The sequence below is a fragment of the Eleutherodactylus coqui genome, chromosome 1, assembly GCF_035609145.1.
Source record: "Eleutherodactylus coqui strain aEleCoq1 chromosome 1, aEleCoq1.hap1, whole genome shotgun sequence".
NCBI classification, from domain to species: domain Eukaryota; kingdom Metazoa; phylum Chordata; class Amphibia; order Anura; family Eleutherodactylidae; genus Eleutherodactylus; species Eleutherodactylus coqui.
In genome coordinates this window covers 103,387,797-103,402,908 of record NC_089837.1, presented here as the reverse complement: position 1 = coordinate 103,402,908, position 15,112 = coordinate 103,387,797, and the positions used below count along the sequence as shown (strand labels likewise).

Here is a 15,112-nt window from a genome sequence, read left to right as displayed (position 1 = left end):
ACTTCAGGACGGACGACTCCCCGCAGCGCTGAAGAAAGAACACATGGCAATGAAGCCGGTCACATGTTCTTTCTTCCGACGCTGCAGAGAGACGTCTGTCTTGAAGTGCAGCTGTCTTCTACCTGCAGTAACACGGGCTCCCATGCGCCCGTGTGACTAAGCCCTTAACAATGCTTTTTTTGCGTGCGCATCGGCATATTTTAGTGTCCGTAAATCATGTTCATTTGCACGCGGCAAACAAAGATGCACTGATTTAAATGACTAATTAGTTTAATGAGTTCCAGATGTGTTTTTTTTTCAGTTGAATTAAGCAACGTATCATGCATCTCCTTGCGCATTTGTGCACTCCCATTGACTTCTATGGGGACCTTTGGTGGGTAAATGTGCAGGATAATAGAACATTCTGTAGGGGTTTTTTTTTTGCACAACCCCAAAAAAGGGGAACAATGAAATCAATGGATTCTATTCTCTGCGTATTGCACGCATAAATTTTCTGTGCGCAAATATGTTTGTATGAATCTAGCCTAAATGCTGCAGGTTCCTGCTGTGAAGAATCCACAGCAGTTAGGCTACATGTGAATGTACCCTGAAAGAATCCTTACCGCAGCTCAGCAAGTCCATCTTCTTGTTCCTGTCTTTCAGCTTCCAGCGCTGCTACCTGAACTTCAAGTTCTGCATTTTGATTGGTTAGCTCTTCAATACGCTGTCCTGCACGCTGCAAGGCTGAAACGCGTATTTCTATTTCCCTCCGATTTTCTTGGAACTGATCTTGAAGTGTTTGTAGTACTGTATTGGCCTGATGGATAGCAGAAGGAAAGAGGGATGTACATAACCCATGTGCACAATTTATATTTTTCTTATCAGAGGGATCAGAGTGTCACTTTCACGTAATGGAAACAATGCTACGTAAATACAGGACCAAAAGAAGATGTAACAGGCTCTTAGCTGTAAGCCGACAACAGCTCAACCAATCAATACAGCGCTCAATGAACCAATCAAAGCCATTCAATGCGATGGCTGTGATTGGTTTATCAAGTGCTACATTGATTGGTTCTTGAACGCCGTGGCTCAGCCAATCAGAGCCAGCGCTTCCTGGAGGCGGGATTTATGAACCCCTAACCAGGAAGTAGCGGCTGAAGACTGCAAACAAGTGCGGCGGAGCTTTGGAAGGAGAAGTGCGGCAGAGCGAACAGCGCCTGTTAGATAATGTATTGTTTATAGTTTTTTTTTTTAATGCAGTTAAAGCTTATTTTAGGGGAATAGTAGGACTTCCAACTGTTAAAGTTGCATCGCATCAAAACCGCGATTTTTTGTGATGTGATACAACACAAAGGAAGGCTCCATAGGGAAACATGGGCTACAAAACATCGCAATATTCATCATGCCGTGATATTTTTTTTTGCAATGTAGTGGCCTACAAAACATCGCTAATGTGAAGTAACCCATTGGAAAGCATGGGCTTCACATACATGCGGTTTGTAGCACTGTCGCATCACAAGAAAATTGTACAATTTTTTTGCCCGTGTTAAAGTGGCTTAATGGTGACTTTGGCCACAAAGTTCACTATGTAGACCTGTGACCTTGCACTATCATTGAAGTCAACGGGGTCACATTACAACTCACAATGTGCTGCAGCCAGAACTTGCAGATCAGAAAAAATCCACCGAAGTTGGATTTTTACAATTTACAGGTTGTGGTTGCGGCTGTGTAGCCATAGCCTTATAATTTCCTCTCATTACCTGCTACTGCTGGCATTGGTAAAAAAAATAAAAACACTAAATTAAAAAACTGCAACTGAAATTACTCTAAACCATGTAAACCAGGTCTATGGAGGGCATGCAAAACATGTTGCTCAGATACTAATATACATAAAATTGTCTGTCTCCAAAAACTATTTCCAATGACATTTTTTTATATGTCCCCATTATGAAAGATGCTACAAAATTTTTAGATCGATGGATTGATTATTCGCCACCCTGGCGAAAATCAAATTTTTTCATGCCTACCCCCCTCACTTGATTGCCTGTTACACTATAGAAGTCTTTTCTGTGTATTCCAATCACGTCCCTGCACTGCAGTCCCATGTCTGATGCTTATCAGGCACCATCTTGAGGCTAAGATTTCTCACTTTCAGTATTACATCTATCCCATGATGCATCAGCATAACAATTAGCTGAAGCTATACAATTCTGCCTGCTGTGGGACAGTTTAATTATCAGTACCTTCTATATTAATCTAAATAAGCTATAGAGTGTAAGTGTACAGTCAGCAGGATGAGCTGTGATCTCCTCTATTATAGCTATGTGACAGGGAATACAGTTTCAGTGGTAGGGATCATGTAACAGCATCACGCAGACTGAGAATCTAACTAGAAAATGAATACATAACCCCAAGCTACATAACGAATTGATAAAAAAAAAAAAATATCACCAGAGTGGCCCTTTACGACTTTGTAACTACAGTCAAAACAATAGTTCATTTGCGTAGACTAAAATATCCATGCATCAATGGCTTTTTGGCCACATTAACCTGTGCAAGTTGCTCCTTTAATTTAGCTCTTTCTTGGCGAACACTATTCAGCTGCTCCTCAGTCTTCTGCTGCTTCTCTTCCCGCTCCCAGCACTTCCGTTCCAGCATGGTTCTCTCTGACTGCAGCTGAGACGTCTCATGGTCCAGTGCTTCTTGCCGTTCCCGCAATGCAACACAGGTAGCCTCGCTAACACGCTTGTCTTCCTGCAGCAAACTGCGCTCAGCCTCCAGCTGCATACAGAGGTGTAAAAGAAAAGAATAAAAGAATTCCCACGTGTTCCACAAATACGAACCATTCTTTTCTTTGTAAACTGTGTAAGTACTGCCTGTAATAAGATGCAGTAGCAGATATCTGTACTGACTTAAAAACTGCCTAAAAGTAATGGAGCAGATTAAAATGTATGCAGCAGAAATGTAGACTAGACGGTCTGGAAATGCACAACATTTATCGCAGTGGCTCATGCTGGATGATACATTTGGCGCATCTTTAGATACTTGTATCTAACTTTATACAACCTATTGGTTAGCTTACTTTACACCAATATTTGCAACCAAGTGTTTGCTCAATTTTGGCACACATTTTAAGCCAAATCCATTTCTTGCTAAACCACACGCCTTTTCCATTCAGCCACATCCACTTGATAAGTGAGGTACGAAAAATGTCTAAATCACATAATTAATTGTGGTGCATGTCATGTGTGATAGATTTTTGGGGCAAACTGAGCCAGAGTTCCATTGCATTTAAATCTCTCTTACTGTATTATACTTTAGGGAAGTGAGAGCAGGCAAAGGTGTTAATGTTCAACGGGCAACATTTAACCCCGGAGACCTTTTATGTCAGCATTAAAGGCACACTGAAATATACGGCACACCTAGGTTGGGACAACCCAAAAATATTTAAAATCTAATAAAAAATTCCCTTGGGATCCAAGGTAGTACAGGGGTTAAGGAGAATGTATCACCTGTTTTCTATTCTATTCTATTTATTCTAATAGCAAAATAGAGCAGACAGCGCTTGAATGTCTGCGAGGCCCCATTGAAATCAATGGGAGCGTTACACCGCGATTACCGCAGTGTTCAAAATGCTGTGGTTATCGCAGTAAAAAGTGCATGTGTGAGAGTGGCCTAAGGCTAGGATTATAAATGATCGGTCTGTATAAACAGGCAGTCATTCATCTATAAAAGACTGCCTGTTTACAGTGAATGGAGGTGAGGGTGGCCAGCAGCAATCCCTAGCCTGCTCCGCCTCCATTCACTGAGTGATCATCACTCTTGTGCGTGATGCTCGCTGGGACAACCCTAAGGTCTCCTGTCCACGGGCGATATTTCACAGCATTACCCGTAGCGATAATCTACACGAGGGTAATGCAATGAACACTTTCTATGGGATAACTATGGAAAGCACAGCCCAATGTATACATAATGATAGGTTCATCGTGGAAAATTGTGGTGAAAATCGTGGTAACAAAGTGTTTTCCCACGCCGGTACATCGGAATGCATCGTTGACAGCCGGCCTAAGGCAAAAGAGAGGGTTCGCCTTTAGGGCTTAGTCACATGAGCGCCCGTGTTACTACACCAAAAGACAGCCGTACTGCAGATGCGGACGAATCTCCGCACCGCCGGAAGAAAGAACATGTGACCGGCTCCATTGCCAGTCATGTGTTCTTTCTTCGACGCTGCGGGGAGTCGTCTGTCTTAAAGTGCGTCCGTCTTCTTCCTGCAGTAAGGGCTCAGTGTACGGGCGCCGATGCGCCTGTGTGACTAAGCCCTTATTTAGTTTTAGAAATTTCCATTACAATACCAGTATAACTTTAGCTTGAGGAAGGTCTATTTGACCGAAACGTCGCTACTCTTTTTCTGTAATGGGGTAAATAAACATTTTTGCATCTTTCTACATTCCTGTCTGCTGCCGGTTACTACTACTTATATCTGGACTGCATTTGTGGAGCTCGTCTGGTTTGGGCTCCTTTACTGGCGTTTGCATCTATATTGCCTGACTCTATAAGAGGACTATTGCAGTGCTGCTGGGAATTCATCTCTGCTTTTGAATACCAGTATAACTTTTTGATACTAGTCACATGGGAGACAGCCTGGTTGTAAATAATGCAATGAAAATAGTTTATATTGGTGTATGACAAATACATAATAATACTGTAAACACATTCAAGTACCTGTAAAAGCAGACGATTCAGGGCCACTTTATCTTGTGCTAAACCTTCATTCAATGCACCCATTTTGGCCAATGAGTCGTTTAGTGATGCCCGTTCACTGCGCATCTGGTTTAGTGCCAGCTCTAATTCTGCTCTGTTAGACTCAGCCTGGCATGGAAATCCAAGTTAAAAACACACAATCAACACAAGAGACACTGTGTACCGTACTTAGATCAATACTATGCATCTCATGCAGAGTTCTTGGATTAAGTAAGATAGTCTATGTGGCATGTCATAGTATCAACCTTTATGGATTAACACTTAGTAACTGATTATTTAGCAATAATACCATTTCTTTTCATTCCCGGTTGTCTTACTAACAAAATCTACAGTAGAACAGTGACATTATATAACAGATTACCAATAAAATATATAATCAGAAACAGAAATCCTCTAGGACGGGCCTGACCTGCACTTGTTCCATCCACATTCTGTACGCACCTTGCTTAGAGCGCTGGATACAGCATCTTTCTCTCCATACAGGACATCTCTTTCGAGTGCCGTCTGACTTACACTCTCTCTAACAGTAACCAGGTCTTTCTTCAGCATTGAAACTTTTTCTTCCAACTTCTCTTGGGTCCTTTGCCTATAGCGGCATACAGAATAAAATATTAAGAGGTGTTGCGCCAAGCTATAGCTAAACTGTTTAATGGAGTCATTACTGAGAAAATAGAGACATACATTCTGAGAGCTGGGAAACCAGGTTAATTACAATGGAACAACAGTGGTGGAAAGATTTTATAGGCATCCCAAGTGTCTCACCTCCCTACAGGGCAAGGACATATTAACTTTGGAGAGCTACAACAAATTACACTGTATAGTCAAACTATGTTAAAATTAAGCGTTCACCTATCCAATTGACAAAGTGACCATGACCGTGATTGGGGCGGAAAAGTACAGGCAGCTCTTATCCTTGGCATCAGTACTGTCCTAAGCCAATGATAGCTTGGATCCACCACAAATCTAGGAGATATTGTAATTAGTTAAAGGGAGTCCATCAGATGCTTTATGCCTAATTAACCATTAACAGCATTGCATTGCAAAGAGCAGAAACCGCAGTAATTCTGACCCCGTTACTGTGCCAATTCCACACCCAAATCCATGTCAAAATCCACATGTAACACATACAGGTTTTGGAGTGGATTTCATTGTGACTTATTTTTACAGCGTGCTTAAATGGTCCCCACGCTGTGAGACAATATGTGTTAATATGACAGCCAATGTGAAAATTTGCATAAGTTCAAATCACTTGGTTTGCCTAAAATGACATTTTTGTGTTAAAAATTGTTCTAAAGCACTGGCTACCAGGAGTCTCCTTCCTTTTAATTTGTTGTCCACTGCTTGTTGTCATGTGAAGTCCATCTCTAGTAAGAGACACTGAGATGCAGTACAGAAAGTGGAAGCAGGTGTTGTCTCATGCTGCCCATAAAAGTCTATGGAGAAGGCAGGAGGGAGGAAGAAGCAGAGAACCTCACACAGAAATGCTGGTGTTGATGCTAATAGTGAGTGTTTAGTGTGTCACAGCTACTGGAATCGCATCTACAATGCTGAGTACTGCTGTACACTATCCTCCATGATGCTGTTATTTCTTTGTGTGTGCTACAGAGAGTTAAGGAGCAGAATGTACTGTTTTTCCATGTGCTGAGAATTGGAGACATCATTGCAACTAGTCTCCACCCACCATCTCAGAGACAATTCAAAATTAGAGTTGCAGATTGCAGAGGGAAAACTGGTGAAAATGAGGGATACAAGTCATATTGTATCGGCCTGATATTGTATTATTCTTTACGCACAGAAGCTTATTCTGAAAAGGCAGCTGTAAAAGTCTGGATACAAAATAATAAAAGTTCCAATTTATAAATTACAAATTACACATTGTGGAAGCTCAAATAAAAGCTAAATAATTAGAGCTCAGCAACTATGAATCAGAGAAATTGACATGCTGTAACTCAAAATATGTTCTGACCATACGTAGCAGAGTATTGGTAAAGTTACTTGACATTTGTAGGGACCTAGGGTGGTTTCAGGCAAACAATAAACCTAATTTGGCTTAATAGCCATATAAATCAGGGTGGGGCGATTCCCTGCCCATGTGAAGTAGCGGTGCCTGCACACACGCAATGTACACTCATTCACTGTGCAAAAATGTTGTGCAGGAGCGAGTGTACTTTGGAATGTGTTTATCTGAAGCTGCCTTTAGGCTACCTTCACATGAGAGTATGCGTATTTGCGCACATATAAGCGTAGCATTTTTTGCAGAACAAACAATGCTTTTTTTCTGTGTGCATGGGCGTATTTTACTATACTTTTTGCGCACAAAATGCATGTTTATCTACGAGAGGCAAAAAAAACGCACTGATTGAAATGGTTAATTCGTCTAATGAGTTTCAGATGTATTCTTTTTCCTGCACAATTAGGCAGCGTATCACACAACTCCTTGTATATTGCGTGTGCATTTGCACCCTGCCCCCTCCCCCCACATTGACATTTATGAGGACCTTTGGTGTTCAAAACGCAGGAATGAATATGGATACAATATATGCCCTTGCGAATGGGTCCTTAAATTGAGCCTAATTATTTGAGTGTAGGAGAGCTAGTGCCACATGATTAATAAGTGTTCTTATAAAAGTAAAAGCACCCCCATACACATCAGTTAAAAATGCTGTCAGATATGTATGGAGGCCTCCTAATTTTTCGCTGACAGATGATGTCGGGGAAATGAAGGATTGGGTGCATTGAATTTAAACACCCAATCCCTTTGTTCCCCCCGGAGATATTCCTCCACCAGTCAATAAGCTCTGGTAGAGGTATATCTCTGAATGCTTGGTCAAGTCGACTACTTGTGTGTAAAGAGGAGTCGGAAGAAATATCTCAGCCGACAGCTACTGCAGGTGTATGGAAGCCTTAACTCTGAACGAGAACAAGTTGCACCTTCCTTTTCCTCACCCTCTTTCCAGCTCCTTCTGGTTACGCTCTTGCTCCCTGTTCCATTCTTCCTTTTGCTCTTCCAAAACCTCCCTCTGCCGCAGTAACTCTGTATTCACAGCCTTCAGTCTATCAATCTCCATCAGGGATGCCTCCGCTTTCTGCTTTGCATTCTCTAAGGATTGCTCAATCGCTTCCTTCTCTCTGAGAGGACAAGAAAAACACATATAATAAATGTTCAGTACAATTTAATAGAAGTTGATAAGTTATATTGAAGTGTAACTTACATGAAATAAAATGAAAATAAAGAGGTAAAGAAGATGCCTAAAAGGGTTTCGTGGGTGTCAGGATCTCATAGGCCTATATGCATTCTATAGGTTCATCACCACCAAAGAACATGACTTTTGCATCTTCCAGCAGAGGGTGACAATGACAAAGAAACTGAAGACAACAGATTATCTCAATCCATCACTCAACTGTGTATAGGTTTCCCTCTAACTCTTTGTAGGACGAACTATTTAACCATTTAATTACTTAGAAACTATAATAATCTTTATTTGTATAGCGCCAACATATTCCGCAACATATTATACAGATATAATGTAAAAAATGCTATTGGATCATCAAAGTCACAAGTTCCTAAGCAATAGGCCAATCAGTCAAAACTGGGGGTTACGTAAAGACATAGATCCATCAAGTTCAATCTTTTTGAAGTCAATCAAGTTCAACTTTTATGATCTATTATACATCACTATTTGCTATATTAATTATTGCAATGACATTAGATAAGCATCTATCCCTTTTACTCTGAGCAACAGCTGGCGTGTGACATCCTGTGATCAGGGGTCAGAAACGCTATATTTTCTCCTTGGGGAGAGAACCTAGACAGAGAGTGAGGAGAATCAAAAGACCATTAATGCTCCTCTGGGTAATATGTAAATAAGGGAGAGGAAATAATAATACATCCACAGTGCCACCTATTGGAAGGCAGCATTCCTTCAAGCCAAAGGTAGACTCTTTATACAAGCCTTGTAACAATGACTGGGAATTAAAAGCAAAGCCAGACTCCATGTACAGACAGCTGTTTCAGGGTATTTGCCCTTCATCAGTGTTCAATTTGAGTCTGGCTTTGCTAGTGAGACACCTGGGACAGGGCTCAAAAACACTATCTTTTCTCCTTAGAGAGAGCACCTAGACTGTGAGTGAGAAGACTGAAAAGGCCATTCATGCCCCTTTGGGTAATATGCAATTAAGGGAGGCAGCATTCCTTGAAGCCAAAGTTAGACTCTCTATACAAGCCTTGTAACAATGACTGTTACAAGACTTGTATAAAGAGTCTAACTTTGGCTTGAAGGAATGCTGCCTTCCAATAGGTGGCACTGTGTAGGTATTATTCCATCTCCCTTATTTGCATCCTGCGATCAGTAGCACAGATTGCCTCTGATGACCCTGCGCCATCGTTGGGGTTCAAAAAGCTGGTGGTGGTGATGTAATCGTCTGGGGAGCATTTTCCTGGAATGTGCTAGAACCGTTGGTCATCATACCACAATCCTTAAATGGTGAACTCCACAGGGAACTATTAGCTGACCATCTGCATCCATTTCTTTGCATCTACCCACATCTTTTTCAACCACAGTGCCATCTTTCAACAGGACAATGTTCCTTGTCATCAAGCTCAGAACACCAGGGAGTGGTTGGAGGAACACCAAAACGAATTCTCCACACTGCCTTGGCCCCTAAGCTCTCCAGACTGTAACTCTATTGAGCATGTTTGGAATATGTTGAAAAGGGTTGTATGATCTGTTCCTGCTTATCCACAAAATGTGCACCAACTGATGGAGCTGCGGCAGCGGGCATGGGTCGAGTTGAGTATGGAGGATGTTCGCCACCTTGTGGAATCTGTTCCCTGACATCTGAAAGCTGTGATTGTCCAAAAAGGTGGACAACCGTGCTATTGAGTAGGTGTTCCTAATGCAGCGATTAATCAGTATATAGTGCTTGGTTAAATTCACATATGTCTGTGTACCATCTTTGTAAATATGGCACATCTCCAATAAACTGTATGCCATTGCTACTGACACAAAACCCAATACTTTGATATATCATTAACTGGTATTTCATTCCACTCAGACAGACTGTCACCAGCCGTTGACATGCAAGTAAATGTTTCACCAAACTCTCACTAAACACATAAGCACATTTTCCTGTAACAGTACAATTTTGGTAAAGTTCGCTTTAAAGATAACACACAGTGCTGTGTGAACATATGTGTACTATAATGCAACAAGGTGGCCTTACAATGAAACAATGTAGCAAGATAAACATTCCTTCCTTCGGGACTCCAGAATGTAGACTCAAACAATATAGAACATAACAGATACATAGCTTGTTTCTATAGCATCTATAGGAGTGCTATGCGTGTAATCCTTAATATATATAGTGTACGGCGGGCTGAGTCTGAGCCCATCCCTTCTGACTGACTGCCTCATCTAGAATTCTTTTAGATATAATTAAAGTTCTATAGTGACGACTAAGCTCGCTTAGTTCTGCAGCTGTTGTACTCTAACCTTGTTTGTATCGCTCATGGAGTGGAAATCATGGTGAGAATTTTTTCTGCACAGTGTAAAGTTGCTTCACTGAACTTTTTTCCACAAATTAAGACGAGACTGGCATCATGTATCAATTCTACCTCTTGGTATTAGTCCCAATCCAATGTCACTGTAGGCTTTCACTCAAACTTTGAATTAGATGTATTCGGTACTGGTGTATCTTGACGCCACCGGAAGCTAGGGGCTGACCAGGCTTGGATGTATTCATCATTCAGATCTGTGGGCTCTTTCCATAAGTGTTCTACCATTCCACCGGCCTACTGATACAGACACCGAAAAACTGCTTCCAAATCTATCCCAAGACTCAGATCTGTTGAATGCCATGCTACATTGAATTGAGAGGAACTTTCATGGCATGCTTTACACCTGACAGCCAGACCAGATCCCACGCTTCCAGCCTCTTCTTCCCCAGGGATAGTTTGTTTGCTTCCTTCTGTTTCTCTAAGGGCTCTTTCATACAGGAGCTGTTTTTGCGCAGAATAGGCACATCAAAAAATCACGTCTATTAGAACCAATGGTTTCCTATAGAAGCGTTCAGATGAAGGAATTTTAGACGCATAAAAAACTTGCATCTTAAAAAGATAGGGCATGCGTGACTGCAATGTCCGCATCTAAGATCTGTGCTGTGTGAAAAGATAGGACATGACCTATGGGAGCTGGATAACATGCAATGGATGGGAAATCGTCCATTCACGCTATTTTTCATGCAGTTAGCCACAAATTTTTTGCTGCACCTATACTGTGTGAAAATGACACTCATGTGAAAGAGTCCTTAGGGTGTATTTACATGGGTGATGCAAATTACAACAGAGATTCTCGTGTGAGACCCGCATTAAAACAGGACATGGAATGGTTTTTCAAACTTGGACCATCAGTCCAAATGAAAAATCACTCATATGCATGAACCCATTCAAATGAATAGGTTCTTTCCCAGTGCAAGTTCTGTCTATATCGCAATTGGACAGAACTTGCATGGGAATATTGCCCGTGTAAATAAGCCCTTATTTGCTAATTTTCCCTTTTAACTTCCTTTTTTAATATTTCAATTTAAAAAGTCATGCAAAAAAGTCATGCAATTAAAATGTGCACTGTGGTATTGTATATTGTTAAACTTAAAGGGGTTGTCTCATCTCAGGAAGTCCTTTCCATATGTCCAACTAGAACATACTAGATGGTGTCCTCTGGTTAGGACACCCATCTATGAGTCATACTGGAGAGTTGCAGATGCTATTCAGATGAATGCCAATAAGCTGGCATGTAATACCACATTTATCCTGCAGTGGCCACTGCAGGAAAACTGTATAACTTGCAGCAGTTTCCCTTGACCATAATAAAAGGTTTCTGAGCTATTGCCATCAGTTGAACACTGCACTGGATTCGACTGAGAAAAAAGTTTTTGAGATAAGACATAACCTTTAAATTAAGGAGCATTATATTTCATATGACAGGACAACTAAAAACTCACCTCTAACATGTGACACCACCAGTATATGTTAATGCAGAGGAAATAAGATAAAAGTATTTAGTTAACATACTTCTACTTAACAAGCTCCGATAAAGTCTGACACGAACTTCATGAACCCAAACTGATGTACCTGTTTAGTGATTCTAGACTGGACTGACACCTCTGAGATTCTTGTTTGATGTTCTCCAGTAGATTACTGATCTCATCCTTCTCCCTCTTTAACTCATGCCTTCTTCTCTCAGAGTCTTGCAGGCTATTTAACAGCTGCCTCTTGGTGTCCTCCACAGACTGTAGAGCCCTCGCCAATTCAGAAAGCAGCTCCTGCACAAGAATAAGTACGGTAGATGTCTATGTATAGATAGACTCTCGGGTTGTGCATTACCACAATTAGGTGGTCTAACTCCAGAAATGTTTAAAACATTATTTAAAAGTCATATTGCTGTGAACACATACCAATGTGATAATAAAATTATTTAAAAACTATAGATGCACTATGTAAAGTATATCCTCGACCTCCTACAGTCTGGCTCCCGACCCCAACAATCTACTGACAGCCAAATCGAGGGGCGATTACTCCCTACTGATCCTCCTTGACCTCTCCGCAGCATTTGACTCTGTTGACCACAAACTCCTCCTCAGTATGCTTCGCTCCATCGGTCTAAAGGACACTGCTCTCTCCTGGTTCTCCTCCTACCTATCTGACCGCTCTTTCAGCGTCTCCTTTGCTGGCTCTACCTCCCCTCCTCTTCCCCTTGCTGTTGGGCTCCCCCAGGGCTCGGTCCTCGGCCCCCTCCTCTTCTCCATCTACACAGCCCATATTGGACAAACCATCAGGAGATTTGGCCTCCAATACCACCTGTATGCTGATGACACCCAGCTATACACCTCTTCCCGTGACATCTCTGCACCTTTCCTCCAAAACATCACCAACTGTCTGTCCGCTGTCTCTAACACTATGTCCTCTCTCTACCTAAAACTAAACCTCTCTAAGGACAAAAGCACGTAGTAGGAGCTTGGATTATGTAAAACAATGTTACTGCATGTTCATGGACATGCATTAACCTTGTACTGAGCACTATTCTAATAAAGCAGAGGAAATTATTCACATAATCCAAGCTCCTACTACGTGCTTTTGTCCATGGACTGATGAGCCACTGGGATTGAGTGGCACTGGATGTGAAGCAATCCCTGCTGAAAAGAGGATACAGATTAAAGAGTACATAGGAGCAAGCACGACCTGACGTGAAGGTGGGAATTTCTTTATTTATCTGCATATAAACCTCTCTAAGACTGACCTACTGGTATTTTTGCCCTCCACTAACCGACCTCATCCTGACATCTCCATCTCAGTGTGTGGCATCACTATAACTCCCAGACAGCATGCCTGCTGCCTTGGGGTCATATTTGACTCTAATCTCTCTTTTACCTCCTACATCCAATCTCTTGCCCGAACATGTCAGCTGCACCTCAAGAACATCGCGAGAATCTGCTCTTTTTTAACTATAAACACGCTAAAAACGCTTACTGTTGCCCTCATCCACTCTCGGCTCGATTATTGCAACTCGTTGCTGATCAGCCTTCCCTGCACCAGACTCTACCCTCTCCAATAACATGCTCCTTGACCTACTGTCCATTGTCTATGTGTATAGCATCCCTCGCTCTCCACCCCGCCATACCGTGCACATCTCCAGCCCCTCTACCTTCTGTATCACCCCACTATCTGTAGTATGTAAGCTCGTTGGAGCAGGACCCTCACCCCTATTGTTTCCATCAACTGATTACTATATGTAACTGAAATTTTTGTACTTTTGTCTTTCTGTATTCCCCCTGTCTATGTAAGCGCTGCGGAATATGTTGGCGCTATACAAATAAAGATTATTATATACACTGAATGGTCACTATATTAAAGAAACTCATCTAGTAGCGCATTGGACTTCCTTCAGGTCTGCAGTAGAGATGAGCGAACGTACTCGTTTCGAGTACTTACGCACCCGAGTACCGCCATTTTCGAGTACTTCAGTACTCGGGTGAAAACATTCGGGGGGCGCCGGGGGGCGGGGAGAGGCGTGGCGGTGCGGGGGGTAGCAGCGGGGAACAGGGGGGAGCCCTCTCTCTCTCCCTCTCCCCCCCACTCCCCACTGCTACCCCCCGTGCCGCCACGGCGCCCCCCGAATTTTTTCGCCCGAGTACGGAAGTACTCGGAAATCGCGGTATTCGGGCGAAAAAGGGGCGTGGCCGAGCACGTTCGCTCATCTCTACTCTGCAGCAATTTGTTGGGGTATAGATGCAACTGGATGTTGAAATCATTTAGCAAGAATATTGACCCATGTGGATGATGTTTTCCCAGTGCTTAATGATACAATTGTGCGACTTTGTAGCACTCTTTTGCCGGGATTTAAAAAAATAAATAAATAAATAAATATATATATATTTTTATCACCTAACAGCTGCTATTCACTCTGCCAGGTCTTCCCTGCAGATCCCCAGCACTTGCTTGTAGTTTTCTATCAGCACTTCCTGGTCAGGGGTCAAATTCCCCATTTCCAGGAAGCACTGGCTGTGGTTGGTTCTCGAGCACCGCAGCTCAGCCAATCAGAGCCAGCACTTGATGAACCAATCACATTCAATGGACTTTCTCCATTTTCCTGTGCATCAGTTGTGGTTTCCAGCCAGTCCGTGCGTGGGGGCGTCTGTAGAAGAGCTCGTTTCTGGTTTGCATTGATAAAGTTAATGAATTAATGGGATTATGCCTAATACTGACCATACCATTGCATGGTGAAGCAAGAAACAAGATTTATCAGATGCAATGTTTTCCAATCTCCAACTGTCTAGTTTTGTAGAGCTTGTGCCCATTGCAGGTTCGGTTTGTTAGCTAACAATAGAGGATAATATACACAAAAGTGCATTTTCTTCTCCACTGTGGTAGTGCACTGCGGTTTCAGTTGCCGTCTCCTTCCTCTTAACTTTAATCAGTTTGGCCATTATGAAGTTATTTTCACCCACACCACCTAAAGGGGTTATCCAACTATCGGATTTTTTTTTTCAATTTTGAAAATGTTGTAAAACAATTAAAAAAACTCACTACTCACCTGTTCTTTGCCCTGGCGATCCAGCACTGCAGCTCTCTCAGTCCTCTAGGTCTTTGCTTGCCAAGAACTACCACGTGACTGCTGCAGCAAATCAGTGGTCAGAGCTGTCAATTGCCATACTGCTGGCATCATTATTCAGATGATGGGAGCCATGATGCCAGGAGGACGGTTTGTGACCACTCCAGCCACTGAATGTGCAAGCTGTGTGTAAACAAAGACCAGGAAGACAGTGGAAGCAGACGTGGATCAGTGGGTGAAATACTCGTACAAGGCCAGTTCTGTAT

The 15,112-nt window shown here is 42.3% G+C and overlaps 1 protein-coding gene across 1 annotated transcript in view; it reads right to left on the bottom strand.

Moving 5' to 3' along the window:
• CROCC2 (ciliary rootlet coiled-coil, rootletin family member 2) overlaps positions 1 to 15,112 on the bottom strand; it is a 122,091-nt gene that overhangs the window by 40,985 nt on the left and 65,994 nt on the right. Inside the window, exons 13-18 of the mRNA XM_066598441.1 lie at positions 11,870 to 12,060; positions 7,687 to 7,869; positions 5,182 to 5,326; positions 4,702 to 4,848; positions 2,530 to 2,760; positions 603 to 796 (exon numbers count right to left, since the gene is read on the bottom strand). Coding sequence (XP_066454538.1) covers positions 603 to 796; positions 2,530 to 2,760; positions 4,702 to 4,848; positions 5,182 to 5,326; positions 7,687 to 7,869; positions 11,870 to 12,060 — 1,091 coding nt within the window. The remainder of the gene's footprint in view (positions 1 to 602; positions 797 to 2,529; positions 2,761 to 4,701; positions 4,849 to 5,181; positions 5,327 to 7,686; positions 7,870 to 11,869; positions 12,061 to 15,112) is intronic.